This window comes from Cynocephalus volans, chromosome 17 (assembly GCF_027409185.1).
Source record: "Cynocephalus volans isolate mCynVol1 chromosome 17, mCynVol1.pri, whole genome shotgun sequence".
In the NCBI taxonomy this organism is placed as follows: domain Eukaryota; kingdom Metazoa; phylum Chordata; class Mammalia; order Dermoptera; family Cynocephalidae; genus Cynocephalus; species Cynocephalus volans.
The window spans coordinates 1595517-1609647 of NC_084476.1; the positions used below are offsets into that span (position 1 = coordinate 1595517).

A 14131-nucleotide genomic window follows, 5' to 3' on the forward strand; every position below is an offset into this window, starting at 1 on the left:
CATCTGGTACCATAATCCACCCTAAGTGCCGGCCCAGCCCCATCCTGTCCCAGGCGTGCTTGCTGGAGGTCAAGCTGATGCTGCATGGGGGGCAGTGGAGGTCTGGATCGAGGGGCACCCAGGCCTCTCTTGCTGCTGTGCTGTCCCAGGCTCTGCCCCTGAACGAGGTCCAGAGGCCTGGCCAGTGGTGCCCCACCCCGAGCTGGGGATGAAAGGGAAGGAGGACCACTGGGTGACCCAGACCCTACATGGGGGCCCACTGGCAGCACCCCAGGGCTCTGGCTCCCCAGCCCCTGCCGGGCTGGAGGGTGGACAGAAGTGCTTGGGATATGAGTCCCGTGAGCCATGGCAAGGCCTCCGTGTGGCCAGGCAGCTGGCCAGGCTGGGCACCTGTGGCTGGTGACATGCCTGGCAGGTTTGAGGAACAAATCCTCAGCTCAAGTGCATCAGGCGAGAGCCTGGCTGTCTGGAACCCTCCAGGTAATGACCCCTGGAGCCGGTGGGGACACGTGAGTGATTGTGCCAAACAATGGACAAAGGGGCCTGGAGTTTCCAGAGCCAAGTACCTTCCGCTCCCAGCCTGCGCCTCCTGTGAGCCCAGTGCTGAGCTGGGCTATAAAGCCGGGGCCGCTGGGGCTTGGGGCTGAAGGGCCGGCATGGGGATGAAGTCAGCCCTGCTGAGCATCGTCCTGGCACTGCTCTGGGTGTCCTTGGCTCAGGCCGAGGTCCTGGTGCAGCCTAACTTTGATGCCAAAAAGGTACCGGGGGCTGTGTGTGTGCTGTGGGCGGGGGCGCGCACTGAGCCCCTGCTGGAAACAGTGTTGGTGGCGATAGTGGCAGCAGCCGCCTGTCACTCTGTGCCTGGTCCCGGCGAATGCTTTAGATCAGTCCCGGTGAATGCTTGGTCAACTGCACTTAATCCTGAAGCCACCCCGCATATGGGGTAGTTACTGGGCCCGCTTCACAGGTGGGACAGCCAAGACTCACAGCGGGGCTGGGCCCTGCTGAGGGAGGGGCGTAGCAGGGCTGAGACCCAAGGTGTGGACACACCAGAGACCCCTGGCTGTGTGACTTCAGGCCAGTCCCTGTTACTCTGGGCCTTCTGGCTTGTCCCCCTGGGTCCCTGGGCAAGGAGGGTCCAGCTGCCCGCTGTCCTGCCCTGCCGTCACTGAGGTGCCCTGCAGTTCTCAGGCCTCTGGTACGTGGTCTCCATGGTGTCCGACTGCAAGGTCTTCCAGGAGAAGAGAGACCATCTGTTGATGTTCACCAGTGCGGTCCAGGCCACCACAGAGGGCGACCTCAGCGTCCACTTGGAGTTCCCACAGTGAGCCGCCAGGGCTGGGGGGCTACCGGGGGATGCCGAGGGCAGCCAGGGTAGAGAGTGACAGCTGTCTGTGCAGCCCCAGGGCGGATGGCTGTAACCAGGTGGATGCCCAGTACCTGAAGGTGGGCTCGGAGGGGCACTTCAGAGTCCCAGGTAGGTCCTCCTCCACCTGCTGGAACTGGTTCTCCAGAGGTGACATGGGAGGGTTTTTCCACTCAGATGTCCCCAGCTGTCCATCACCGTCTCCAGCCCCTCCCCCATGGCCCCTCCCCCTGTGCCCTCCTCCCCTGCCCCCGCTAGCTCACAGCCCAGCAGCAGGAGCGGGCACGGGTAGGGGGTCAGTGCCTGTGCCCTGTGTCCTTCCCCACGGCTGTATGGCCGCGTCCTCCACAGCCTTGGGCTACCTGGACGTGCGCGTTGTGGACACGGACTACAGCTCCTTCGCCGTGGTCTACATCTACAAGGAGCTGGAGGGGGCCCTCAGCACCATGGTGCAGCTCTATAGTGAGTGGCCTGGCCCGGAGGGTCAGCCCCAGCCCTCCCACCCCCCTCTTGACCCTGCCCACCTGGCTCCCTTTTAGACCCAGTGCTTGGGCCCCACCCACCCCACTATCTCCCCCTGGTCTCGCCCCTTCTGGACTTGCCCCCTTCCCCTGCCCTGATGTTGTCACACACTCCCAAGTCTGGACCTGGTAAGACCAGGTAGGGGTGGGGGTGAGGTTGGCAAGACCCCACAGCACTTTGGATAGGGAGGGGGTGGCTGGAGGAGTCCCTAAGGGCCAGGTACACAGGCCAAAGAACAGGCCCCTCACTGGCCTGCTGAGGGTGGGGACCCGCCCTGGGGACCCGCCCTTCCCTGCTCTGCCTTGCCGCCTGAGACCTTGGACTGGGCTGGTTTTCTCCTTTAACTTCTGGGGGCTCCCCAAGGTGGAGAGAATGGGAAGGCTGGAGGATGGCCTTGGGAGCTGCAGGGGAAGGTGCTTCTGGGGAGTGGGGCCCGGAGAGCATGTCCCCGAACAGTCAAGCCAGCCAGCCTCCAGGACGCCCTGTGCGAATTAGGAAAGGGGGCCCCTCTGGACTGCTTTTGTCCCACTGACCCTTCAGCCAGGCAGGCCCTTTTGAGCAGTGCCCAACCTGCCCGACCTATGGTGGCGACCTCACTGTCAGCCCTTAGAGAAAGGCAGTGAGGCCTCCCCTCCCCGCTTGCTCTACCCCAGCCCTGGGAGCCGCTGGTTCACAGGGACCCCTGCTCTGCCCCAGGCCGGACCCAGGATGCGAGCCCCCAGGCCGTGAGGGCCTTCCAGGACTTCTACCCGACTGTGGGGCTCCCTGAAGACATGGTGGTCATGCTGCCCAAATCAGGTGCCCCTGGCCTAGCCCCACCCTGCCCGTCCGCACCTAGCCCGCCCTTCCCTGAGCCCGGGGAATGTGTCCCCCGCGGGTGGTCTTCTCCTCTAGAGGAGGGCTGGCAGCCTCTCCAGACACCCCTGCGTCACAGTCCCCGCCTTCTCCCCAACACAGACTAAGGGAGAGGTTTCGGGCGATGCAGGGAGGGTGGTCTTCCCACTCTATAGGGGATGGGGGTCTGTCCTGTGTCCTGGCCTGACCGTCTTCCTTCCCACAGACGCGTGCTCCTCCGAGGGCAAGGAGGCACCCTGACGCCTCTGGAGTCCCGGCCGGGCCCTGCCCAGGTGAGAGTCGGCGACTCCTCCCTTGGCTTCTGCAGGCCCCGCGGGGGCTGCCCCCGCCGCCCGTGCCCCTTCCTCTCACCGCCGCCCGTGCCCCTTCCTCTCACCGCCGCCCGTGCCCCTTCCTCTCACCGCCCCCGTGCCCCTTCCTCTCACCGCCCCCCGTGCCCCTTCCTCTCACCGCCCCCGTGCCCCTTCCTCTCACCGCCGCCCGTGCCCCTTCCTCTCACCGCCCCCGTGCCCCTTCCTCTCACCGCCCCCCGTGCCCCTTCCTCTCACCGCCGCCCGTGCCCCTTCCTCTCACCGCCCCCCGTGCCCCTTCCTCTCACCGCCCCCGTGCCCCTTCCTCTCACCGCCCCCGTGCCCCTTCCTCTCACCGCCCCCGTGCCCCTTCCTCTCACCGCCCCCGTGCCCCTTCCTCTCACCGCCGCCCGTGCCCCTTCCTCTCACCGCCCCCCGTGCCCCTTCCTCTCACCGCCCCCCGTGCCCCTTCCTCTCACCGCCGCCCGTGCCCCTTCCTCTCACCGCCCCCGTGCCCCTTCCTCTCACCGCCCCCCGTGCCCCTTCCTCTCACCGCCCCCCGTGCCCCTTCCTCTCACCGCCGCCCGTGCCCCTTCCTCTCACCGCCCCCGTGCCCCTTCCTCTCACCGCCGCCCGTGCCCCTTCCTCTCACCGCCCCCGCCTGCGCGTGTGGCTGACCCCCTCCTGCCTGGCGACTCCCTTGCCTCAGGCCTCAGTTTGGATGTCACCTCTCCCGGGAAGCCTTCCCTGATTTTCTAGGGCTGCCATAAAAAGTACCACAAACTGGGTGGCTTAAAACAACAGAGAGTTGTTCTCTCCCAGTTCTGGAGGCCAGAAGTCTGAAGTCCGAAATCCAGGTGTCGGCGGGGTTGGTTTTCTCCGGGGGCCCTGAGGGACAATCCTTCCCATGCCCCCACCTCTGCGGGAGACCAAACCAGACACTGGGAAATCGCTGGGTCCCTGACCCCAGTTCATCGCCAACAATTTGGACACCTACATAAAACCAAAACTAATAGATAAGAATGACAGTCACCCAGGGTCAGGTGGGGACCCTGTGGCCTTTCCTGGCGTGGTGGAGGGCGTGTTCCTGGGGTCTGCATGGTGGGGGACGTTCCTTCCCCCCTTTTTGATTCTCCTGCTGCTGGTATTTCATGCGCCTTTGTTCTTTTTGGGCGAGCTCCGGTGGGCTCACGGCCTCCCTCTCTCCCTGGTTGTTTGCCCCTCGTGCGCTGGGGATGTTTGGGTCAAGCACTGGAGTCTCCTGTCACACACATGGTAGTTTTGGAAATGTGAGGTGGTGGTGGTGGGTGCTGGGAATCAATGCCAAATCGCCCTCCAGAAGGTTCTACAAGCAGAAAGTGTGAGCCCCATCTTCCTGCCTGTGCCCCCAATTATCTTGAAGAAGTAACTTGTGGGGTAAAGTGCCCCATCGGGACCGCCTCTTGGGTGACTGTGGCGTGGCTTTTCTCATGGTTTAGCATTGTTCCCGGGCTTTTTTGTCACTCTGGTCCCCTCGCCAAGGGCGGGGCAGAGGCTGCGGCTCGCTGCCACTAAGTGAGGGACTCGGAAGTGTGGCTGGATCCCCAGGACCCCGAGGGAAGGCAGGGGCAGCAATGGGACCGTGGCTGCCTCTAGCCTGGGGCCCCCCGGGGAGCAGTGGAGGGTGTGTGTTTGTTTCCACGTATGCAGAAGCTTTGGTGGCAGAATTAGCTCTCTCTGGCCTTGCGGGTGATGGCCTTGGGTGGGGGGGTGCCCGACTTGGGGAGGGCAGCAAGGGCATTTTTCCAGTGAGTGGGTGGATGGAGTAGCTGTGCCTTTGCCGTGCAGGGTGACCTCGGAGCAGCAGGCCTTGCCACCCCAGGAGTCGAGACCCACAGCCCTCGGGAGACCACTTCTGGCTGCCCTGCTCCTCCCATCATGCCCTGTCCCTCTGCCCCCTGGGATGTCTCTTTGGGCCCCTCCTTCTGCCCAATAAACAGATTCTCCAGGCTCACGGCTCCTCACCTCTTTGGAGATGCCCTCAGGGAGACAGAGTGGGCCCTGCCTTGAGCCCAGTACTCCCAGGGAGACTGAGGCAGGGAGGTAGGTGTGAGGGGGACTCTGGCTCAGGAGGCAGCTCTAGGTTCACAGCGCTATGGGGAAACTGAGGTGCCCTGTGAAGATTGGCCCTGGCCGCTGGGCCCCTGTTGCAGGAGCTGGAGGCAGAGCAGCAACAGGGCTGAGAAGTTTGGGTTTTGCCTCCCACCATGGTGTGATCCTGGGCACAACATTTGAACCTCTGGGAGCCCTGGAAACAGGTCACGGTCATAGCCAGCACACTCCCAGCCAGCTGGCCAGCCAGGTGCTCCACGGCAGGTCCCCAGACACGTGTAGCAAACCTGTTGTGCTCCTGTTTTGAAGACTAAGAAGCTGGGGCACAGAGAGGTTGGGTGACTTATCCAGGGTCACCAGCCGGGGGCCAGGCTCCAGGGCCTGGTTTCCACACTGCCCCTTGACAGGATGGGGGGTTGTGAGGGGCCCTCCTTGGGGGTCCGTCCGTCCCCGTCGTCGTTCTTGTCCCTGGCACTGTACCCAGGTCCTCCTGATAGGAGCGTTGGGTGCCCGGGCTAAGTCTGGCACGCACTTCAAAGGGCCGGCTGTGGGAGAGCAGGAAGGCGTCGCAGGTTCTGGTTCATCAGTCTCCAGCACCCACGGCCTTCGCAGGGCAGGAGCCGGGAGCAATTAGCCCTGAGGAGCGTCTGCCCACGTCCTGCCCCTGGTCACTCGGGCGCACTGGGAGCCCCCACTCCCTGTGCTCTCTCTCCTGCCTGGCCTTGTCTGTCTCTGGAGCCACCCTGGGGGCCGCGGCTCATCGGCTGGGGGCTGAGATCTGCCTGGCCCTCAGCCTGCCTGCAGCTCACCCCTTCAGCTGCTGCTCTTTGGGGGTCCCTCTCGTCTCCGGTGTGCTGCCTGGCTCTGGGCCAACTGTCCTAACTTGTCCCCTACTCCTGCCTGACAGCCCGTCCAGGATACAATGTGGCCCGGGTCCACCTGGTGACCAGGACCTCCCTTTTAGCTGGCCCAGCCTTGAGCCATTCCTGATGGGCTTTTCTGGGTCTGCAAGTGGGGAGGCTGACTGCCCCCCGCCCCCTGGACCAGGGACACTAATGTGGACAGGGGTTGCTGTGGTGCTTCGGGCTCCCTCGGACCCCTCCAGGCCCTGGGAGCTGTAGCTCTGGACCCCATGTGGTGCCAGCCCTCGAGCCTGCCTGGCCCCTGCCCCGGGGGGAGGGCTTCTCGGCCAGGTGCTCTGCGCCGCCCTTGGCCTCTTTTTCCCTTTATTTGGAGGGAACAGGAGGAAGTGGAAATGGGAAGGTAGAAGGTGGATTTTGTTTATTCTTTTAGCTCATTTCCAGAGGGCGAGAGTTTTTTTTTTGAAAAATGTGTGTCACAAATAAAGCTGCTTTTGAAAATAAAAATTGTCTGACTTAAACATCTCTGTGGCCTGGGGGATGCTCGCCTGGTAAATTCAAGGATCACGAGGCTGGCGAGGGGTTGCTGGACGTGGTCGGAAGGTGTCAGTCCCTGGAGTGCAGGGCGTGGCTGGAGGCGAGGGCCAGGCAGGACATGTCAGGCATGAGGTCCCACAGGGCCCCGTCTTGGGCACAACACTCTGCTGTCGATGTCTTGAAATTCATCATCGTTACAGACGGAGAAACTGAGGTAAAGCATGCTATGCCTGGAAGCCTGACTCCCTCTCGGCCTCCCTCCCCTCCCCCCACCATCATCTGCAGTGACTGTAAAAGGCACAGGCCCCAAGGAAAAGGGACCCAAGCAAAGACACAGTGTCCCCTCTTGTGCCAGGCCCCACGAGTCACATGGCTGGGGCTGGGGGTGGGCTGTAAAATACATTGTTGGGGGGGGTCTGGGCACAGACTGGGAAGAGGTGAGACTGTGTGTTCAGTGGCTGTAGAAAGAAGGCAGGACAGGCCCCACCAGGCCTGTACAGTGTTTGCTCCCTTGTCCCCAGACCAACCAGAGAGAGCCCGAAAAACCTACTAGTGTCCCATGAGCAGGTGGGTCAGCAGAGCCCCAGATGGTATGGGTGGTGCCTCCGGCTCTCACGCCCCCAGACGAGCCCACTGCAGTGTCCCCTGTTGTCCACATGCCAGGAAAGTGGCTGGTGTGGCTGCTATCAGGTCCAGGCCGACCCTCCTGCGGCTGTGGGTGTCACTGAGACCGGAAGTCACTTGTGCAGAGACGCTGAAGTCTGAGCTGTTGCAGCCAAGTTGCCTGATGACATTCTCTGGGTGACCACACACACCTGCTCGCTCGCTCTGCAGATATAAACCCAGGAGCTGCGGTGCAGAGGCGCCGTGAGCCCAGACCTGCCATGGCGGCCAGGCTGCTGAGTGCCATGCTGGGCATCCTCGGGGTGCTCCGGGTGCAGGTGGACACGTTCATGGTGGACCTAGACCGGCAGAAGGTGGCTTTTCCTTCTCAGCTTGAAGGCAAACACCAGGGCGTTGGAGGGGGGCAGGCAGGGAGGAGCCCAGACAGTGTCCAGCAGGTCCCCAATCCTTGTCCCTCCACCCCCAGGGCAGCTACCCAGGGGCACCAGCACCCCCCCAGCTCAGCTCCCAGGAGGACAGGCTGCTAAGGGGTCCCTGAGCTCAGGCCTCTCCTCTCCCTGGGTCTGAGGGCATCCTGAGGGTCTCCCGCAGGCAGCCCTGTGTCCTCAGCCAGGCCAGCTGGTTCTCCGGGGTTTTCCAGGGTCAGGGGTGCAATGTGGCCCTCTCCTGCTCCCTGGGTCAGTGGGGATCCTCCTACATCCCCTGGCCCTCACACTCTGGGAACCAGAGAGGACTTTCCTGATGTGCAGAGCTCGGCTGGAGGCTCTAGTTCCCTTCCAGATGCTTCTTTGCTGGCGATCTTTCTCCTCAGAGTCTGTGTAGGCTGTGGGGCAGGCTCAGAGATAAGTAACAGATGTTGTAAAAAGTGGTCAGTTTCCAAAAACTTCAGGTGAAGTCCTGGGTTCTGGGTGGATGCTGGAGGCAGGAGGTCCCTCCTACAGTGCGGTCGGCAGAATCATGCACCTTCCGCGGGTCAAGGGTTCCAGCTGCCAATGGGTCCTGAGCCGTGTTTCCTGGTGCTGTCACATTCCGCACTGGCTCTCCAGTCCCTCTCTCCCATGCCTGTCCCTCACCCCCCATATCTTGTCCCCAAGGATGGTCAGGGCCTGCTTGTGCTGCCTGCATGCCCTGCCAGGAAGCCACAGAGGCCCGTTCCCCTGGGGGACTGGGATCCGGCCCATGGCAGCTCTGTGGGGAGGGGCTTGCCCCATCTGATGGCCTGAAGGGAACCCTGGAAGGATGACGCTTCTGGGGACAAGCTGCTTCACCACCAAGTCTTCCAGCCATCGGCCGACCTCTCGGAGCCCACCAGCTCCCTGTGCAGTGGTCCATGCAATGCCCCCGGAGCCCAGGAACAGGTGTCCTAGTCTGCTTGCTCAGAGCCGGGGACAGCTCTGGCTCTTTTCTCTAGATTGCAGGATTCTGGCGGGAAGTCGGTGTGGCCTCTGACCAAAACCTGGTGCTGAAGGCCCCCAAGAGGGTGGAGGGTTTGTTCCTCACCCCAAGCGGGAGCAACCTGACTGTCAAGGTCGCGTATAACAAGTGAGAGGCTCAGGGACCCTGCTGGGCCATGACCAGGGCGGCCTGTGGGAAGGAAGGCATGAGTGGCTGGGGTTGCACTTGTGGGGTTTGGCCTGTATGCTGTCCCTTCTGTGGACCAGCCCTCCCAGTGCCCGCCTGCTGGGACCACCACTCCCAGAGAAAGGCAGACCCCCAGGCTCCTGGTTCTACATTTTCTCCCAAACATAAGCGTAGTTTCTATGCAGCCCCGTGAATTTATAAAAAAGGAAAACAGGCCCAGGGGCAGGTGGCTCGCTGGAGGTGCCCAAGCCCCTAAGGGAGAGGCCAGCGCAGCCCCTGCACGGTCGCCCTCCTGGTGTTGCTCCAGGCTCCGGCATGCTCTAGCACGCTGCCACAGCCCTTCCTGAAGACGTGGCCCTGGGAACGTGCTCAGCAGATGGAACGCGGCCGGCATTTTCCTAATGGGCAATTTGCTGCTTCCAGCTCAGGAAGCTGCGAGACAGAAAGTATGGTCGGCTCAGAAATAGATGTTGCAGGCAAATTCACTTTTCCTGGTAAGCACCACCGCCCTGTCGCTGCAGTTACAGCACTGCCTGCGCACCAGCTCCACGGCATCCCCACTCCCCCAACAGCACTTGACCTTGCTGTTCCCATGTGTTCCCTGCTCTCTTCACGCCCAGACACTCTTATTCTCCAACCAACATGCTGGGTCGTCTTTCAAGGGCTGCTCTAGTGTCCCCCCACCCAGGCATCATGGGAGGGTCTGGGTGCTGAGCAGCAACAGGACGGACTTAGACCCTGCAGACCCCAGGCTCCGAGGTCCGCTGTGCAGGGGGTACCTGCGTCTGCAGAAAGTCTTCCCCAACCCCTCTGCTGGCTCCCAAAGGCCACAGGGAGATCCGCGTGCTGGACACGGACTATGAGCGCTATGCCATCCTGAAGGTGTCCCTGCTTTGGCAAGGCAGGGACTTCCACGTGTTCAAGTATTTCAGTAAGCTTGGTCCGGGTGGGGGCTCTGCCCTGCTGCTGCCCTCCCTGGGACTTCCCGCCCAGCCCCACTGTGCCTCCACAGCTCGGAGCCTTGAGGACGAGGATGAGCCTGGCTTCTGGAGGTTCCGAGAGTTGACAGCAGACACGGGCCTTTACCTGGTGGCCCGGCAGGGTGAGTCCAGGGGACTTGGGGGGGACGCTGGACTGGGGGCCCTTTGGGGGCATCTGATGCTGGCTTGCCAGCACCTCACTCTGCCTGTCCCGCAGGGAGGTGTGCCAAGCTCCTGAAGGAGGTGAGCCTGCGCCCCTCAGTCTGTCCTGAAGCCCTTGGGCCCCTGGGCTCAGTCCTTGGCCTGAGAGCCCCAGCTAGCTCTAGATCCTGGCCCCAGGGTGGGACGGGGCCCATGCGTCCCCTTCTCTGAGCCGGACGCCCAACAGCACTGATGAGTGACTCTGAAGATGCACCAGTTTTGTGGTTTGGAAAGAGCTGGAGCCTCTAGGGTGGTGATCGAGGCAGCCAAGTGGGGACCCTAGAAGGCTGGGGACATGGAAAACAGAGCTGAGTGGGGGAGGGGACGGTGGCCTCTTGTCCCCATCTTTCCCATCCAGCAGGGGGTACAGGCTGGCAGCTGGCTCTTCTCCTTCAGGTCCTGCCCGGGGTCTGGGTGGGGGGTGCAGGCCCTGTGGGTACCATCTGGGACTCCCTGTGTCTGGCACAGTGCTAACCCCTCACCTGCACGATCTCACTTTGTCTCAGCCCAGCCCCTAGAGGTTGGGACTGTTACCCCACTTTACAGATAGAAAAACTGAGGCTCACAGAACCAGGTGCTTTGCCCAAATCCAGGCAGCATGGGGTCCTGACCACTGCCCCCCGGAGCCTCCGCAGGCCGCGCAGGTCCCTGAGCCCCTGCCCTTCTGTGTGGCAGGAGCTGATTTAGAGGAGTTCCTCCGCACAGGCCGTGGTGCTTGGAGCCCCCTGCCTGCCCTGGTCTCTCCCGAGGGGCAGCCTGCACCTGCTCCGAATAAACTTCGATGCCAAACCCGCTGCCCAAGTGTCTTTCCCAGGTGGATGGGGCCCAGAGGTGACGGGGGGTGATGGGGGACCCATCTGCCCTGGGTGGAACAACAGCAGTGTGTTTTCCATGCCTATTCTACAAATGACTCCCTGTTGTCCCATTGTCCTGTGACCATGGGCTGGAGAGTGTGGACAGCATGGCATCCACCCGTCCCAGACCTCCGCCCCAAGTCCTCGAGGAGGCTGAGCCGTGGGGACCCAGAGGGCCAGGCCACTCCCTCTCTGTTTCCTGTGGTGCCTGGAGACAAGGTGGCTCACAAGGAGGACAGCAGCCCCTGCCCTCCCGTCCCCCAAGGGTCCCACCCTGCCCTGCCTATTCAGAACCTGATGGCCAGGCTGTTGCAGGTGGGGGCCCTGCAGCGTTGCCCTCCCTCTGCCACAGTCTCCATCCAGCTCCCGAGAGTGGAGAGGACAGGCTGGGAGCGCGTGGGCAGCTGCACCAGGCGCCATGCAGTGACGCCGACGCTCAGCATGAAGGACCCCTGGCACTTGGGATAGTGCTGGGGTCTCCACCCTCCAGTTACAGAACATAAAACTGTGTTTGGACCTGGCCAGGGTTGGGTGTGGAGGGTCCTGGGTGCTGGGAATCGCAGCTCCCATTCATGTCCCACCCTCCTCAGCACAGACCTCCTAGGGAGGCCCCCATTGGACAGATGGGTAAACTGAGGCTCAGAGAGGACGAGGCATTTGCTTCTGAGTGACAAAACTGGGGTCCACACCCAGGTCCACCTGTCCTGAGGCCAGTGCCCAGCGCCTCGCACTGTGGCCTGGAGATGGCCCAGACGTGGGCCTGGTGTCCTGGGGTGGGTGGGACTTGCCAGGGCTAGACAGGGCTGGGTATATAATTTGCAAGAGCCAGTGTGGAATGGAAATGGTCCTTTGTTCAAAAAGCAGCGATAACGCTTTTTCCTCTCTCCCATGTGTACCCACAGGCGGGGGGATTCGCTGAGTGCAGACCCTCACAGATGCCGCAGTCCTGCCCAAGGCTCAGCTCGTGGGCACACCCCAACCCCAGCCCTCCCTGTGCCCAGGCCCCCAACAGAGGCAGAGGGAGTGGGGTGGGCTCTGAGCTCCCGAGCGCAGTTCATTGTCCCTTCAGACTTCACTTAGAAACAGTTCTGAGATAAAAATGATTAATTTCAGGACAGCTCAGGGTGCCCAGGGAGGGCGGGAGACCCGGCCTGTCAGTCTAGGGCTGCCAAGAAGGGAGGAGCACAGATCCTCCTCACAGGCCCCAGCAGTAGCCTCCTGCATCCAGGCCAGCCGTGCCCTGTGCTCCCCAGGTCTGCCCAGCAGGTCTGGCTCTGGTGCCTCTGCCGTGAGGACAGAGGGAATCGATCCACCAGCTGATCAGATGGGCTGTGCAGACCCAACCGCACGGTGTCTGCTTTGTGTTCCTTCCTGGCTCCCCACACCGCACCTCGTCCCAGCGTGAGCACAGCCTGCCTGTGGGTGCTGGGAAGCTCCCACCTCCCCCGTCTTGTGCCCTGTGGGGTCAGGACCTTGACTGTGGCTGGAGGGAAGGGGTCGAGGACATCTGATCACAGGGGCTGCCGGCCCTTGCTGGGTGAGCTTGGGCAGGGGTCTTGCACGTCTGAGCCGAGCTCTAGCCTGTGAGGTGAGGTGGTCTCCGTGCCACAGGAGCAGTTCTGTTGGTTAAGAGTGACATTGCCAGGGAGGCGGGGCTGGCAGCAGCTCAGAAGCCACTGGAGGACGCGTTCATCGGTCATTTGCTGACCAATGTGGCTTCTTCAAAGGACTCGGTAGGTCAGTTGGTGGGACCAGAGGCGTCAGGACTTCCTGGCTCACCCCTTGCTGCTCTCAGCCCCTGGAGGGTAGGTGCACAGACTCAGCTGCGTGGGCACTGCTGTCCCGGGCCCTGGGACTGTGAGCTGCTCCAGATGGCAGATCTCATGTCCTCACTGGCCCTCTGGTGCACCGCACCTGCGCCTGGGGCAGGCTGGGGGACATGGGGGACCTGGACTGTCTTAACTGGGACCTGTGCTCCACCCATGCCTAGCTGGACAGTGAATGAGTGAATGAATAATGAGTGGACATCCAGCAACAAGATCAGCTGCAACTGGAGATGGCTCCACGAGGCCCCACCATCTGGCAGGTGGGCGAGCTGCCCGGCTGGTGTACGATGTGCAGCCAACTTGTCTAATGAGGGCCAGGCTGTGCCCCTTCCAGGTGCCCACGGGGAAGGACATAAAGTCCAGGGCCGCTGCCAGAGGCTGTTGGCTGCCGTGCTGTGGGAGTTGGTCCCAGGCGCCCGCCAGCCTGTGCACATGGAGGGCAAAATTCTCGTCGCCCTGATGGGGATGTGTGTGGGGCTGGTGGCCAGCAGTCAGGATGCTGCGTTGAAGGATTTTGACATGGTCAAGGTAGCCGTACGTCCCGGCGGAGCTGAGGGCTCCCGCTGTGGGGGCCGCGCCTGCCCAGTGCATGCCGGGGAGGCCCTTCACCAGCGCCACGCGTGGGACACCCTCCACTTTGCAACTTTCCAGACTGGTGTCCCCTCTCAGTGTGGGGGGGGCTGTCCCAGAGAGCCCCCCAGGGCCCCTGATCCTGGACACGGGTGCGCCTGGGCAGCCTCCCTCCTGCTCTTGTACCCCAGCTCTCAGGCCTCTGGTACGAGATCGCCGTCGCCTCCAAGCTGGGTTTGTACAGCTCAGCCCACAGGACGGAGAAGATGCGGGCCGTGCTTGTCGAGCTGGAAGGGAGCCACCTGGCCCTGACCACTGCTTACTATGAGTGAGTTGGGACCCGGCCTGTCCGGGGTCAGCGGCCCTGTGCTGGGAGGACCAGGAGGTTGCCCTCTGCCGTGCCCTCTGCTCACTTGAGGGGTCCTCCCACCCCACATGTCTGTCCCAGTCAGCATCGGCCTGTACGTGAGCTGGTGCTGCAGAGATGGGCACACTTCACTGACGGAGCAGGGCCCGCGGCCCTTTCCTGTTTGTCCCCTCCCTGAGGGCGGCCTCCTGCCTGGGCTGGGCACTGGGGATGGGGCAAGGGTCCGGCTGTCTGGGATCGGGGGCTCATGCCTTGCTGGGGGCTCCCTGCCCCTGGGCTGTCCTTTCTCTAGTGAGGACCACTGTGTGAAAGAGAAGGATGGAGTCCTGCAGGGGGACACCCCAGGGAAGTTCAAGGTCTTGAAAACGGCTGGTAAGGGTGCTGCTGGGCCGGAGCAGGTGGGGAGGCAGCCCCTGCTCTGGGACATGCCCCGTCCCACTCACCATGGTCCTGGGGGGGTGGCCCAAACCCGGCCTCAGCCACTGGGATCTCTGCCAGGGCTTGACAGCTCCTCCTGGAAATCTCAGAAAACCTTTTTTTGGTGTCTTTTTGTCCTGGTCAGTGGGGTTCCCTGTCCCCTCAGGGAGGTCCCTTCAGAGAATCCAGA

General features: G+C 62.7%; 2 protein-coding genes across 2 annotated transcripts; both read left to right on the plus strand.

Moving 5' to 3' along the window:
• Positions 1 to 662: 662 nt before the first annotated feature.
• LCN15 (lipocalin 15) lies at positions 663 to 4907 on the plus strand. Its single transcript, XM_063081513.1, has 7 exons — positions 663 to 758; positions 1185 to 1324; positions 1407 to 1477; positions 1718 to 1828; positions 2585 to 2686; positions 2949 to 3015; positions 4861 to 4907. Exons 1-6 carry the CDS (start codon positions 663 to 665, stop codon positions 2981 to 2983), a joined length of 555 nt encoding a protein of 184 aa, XP_062937583.1. The 3' UTR covers positions 2984 to 3015; positions 4861 to 4907.
• A 2498-nt stretch (positions 4908 to 7405) lies between these two features.
• On the plus strand, positions 7406 to 11229 carry LCN8 (lipocalin 8). The gene is made up of 8 exons (XM_063082559.1): positions 7406 to 7498; positions 8557 to 8687; positions 9150 to 9220; positions 9553 to 9657; positions 9739 to 9828; positions 9924 to 9949; positions 10426 to 10618; positions 10889 to 11229. The coding sequence occupies exons 1-8, from the start codon at positions 7406 to 7408 to the stop codon at positions 11227 to 11229; spliced, it is 1050 nt and encodes a 349-aa protein (XP_062938629.1).
• Positions 11230 to 14131: the final 2902 nt, after the last annotated feature.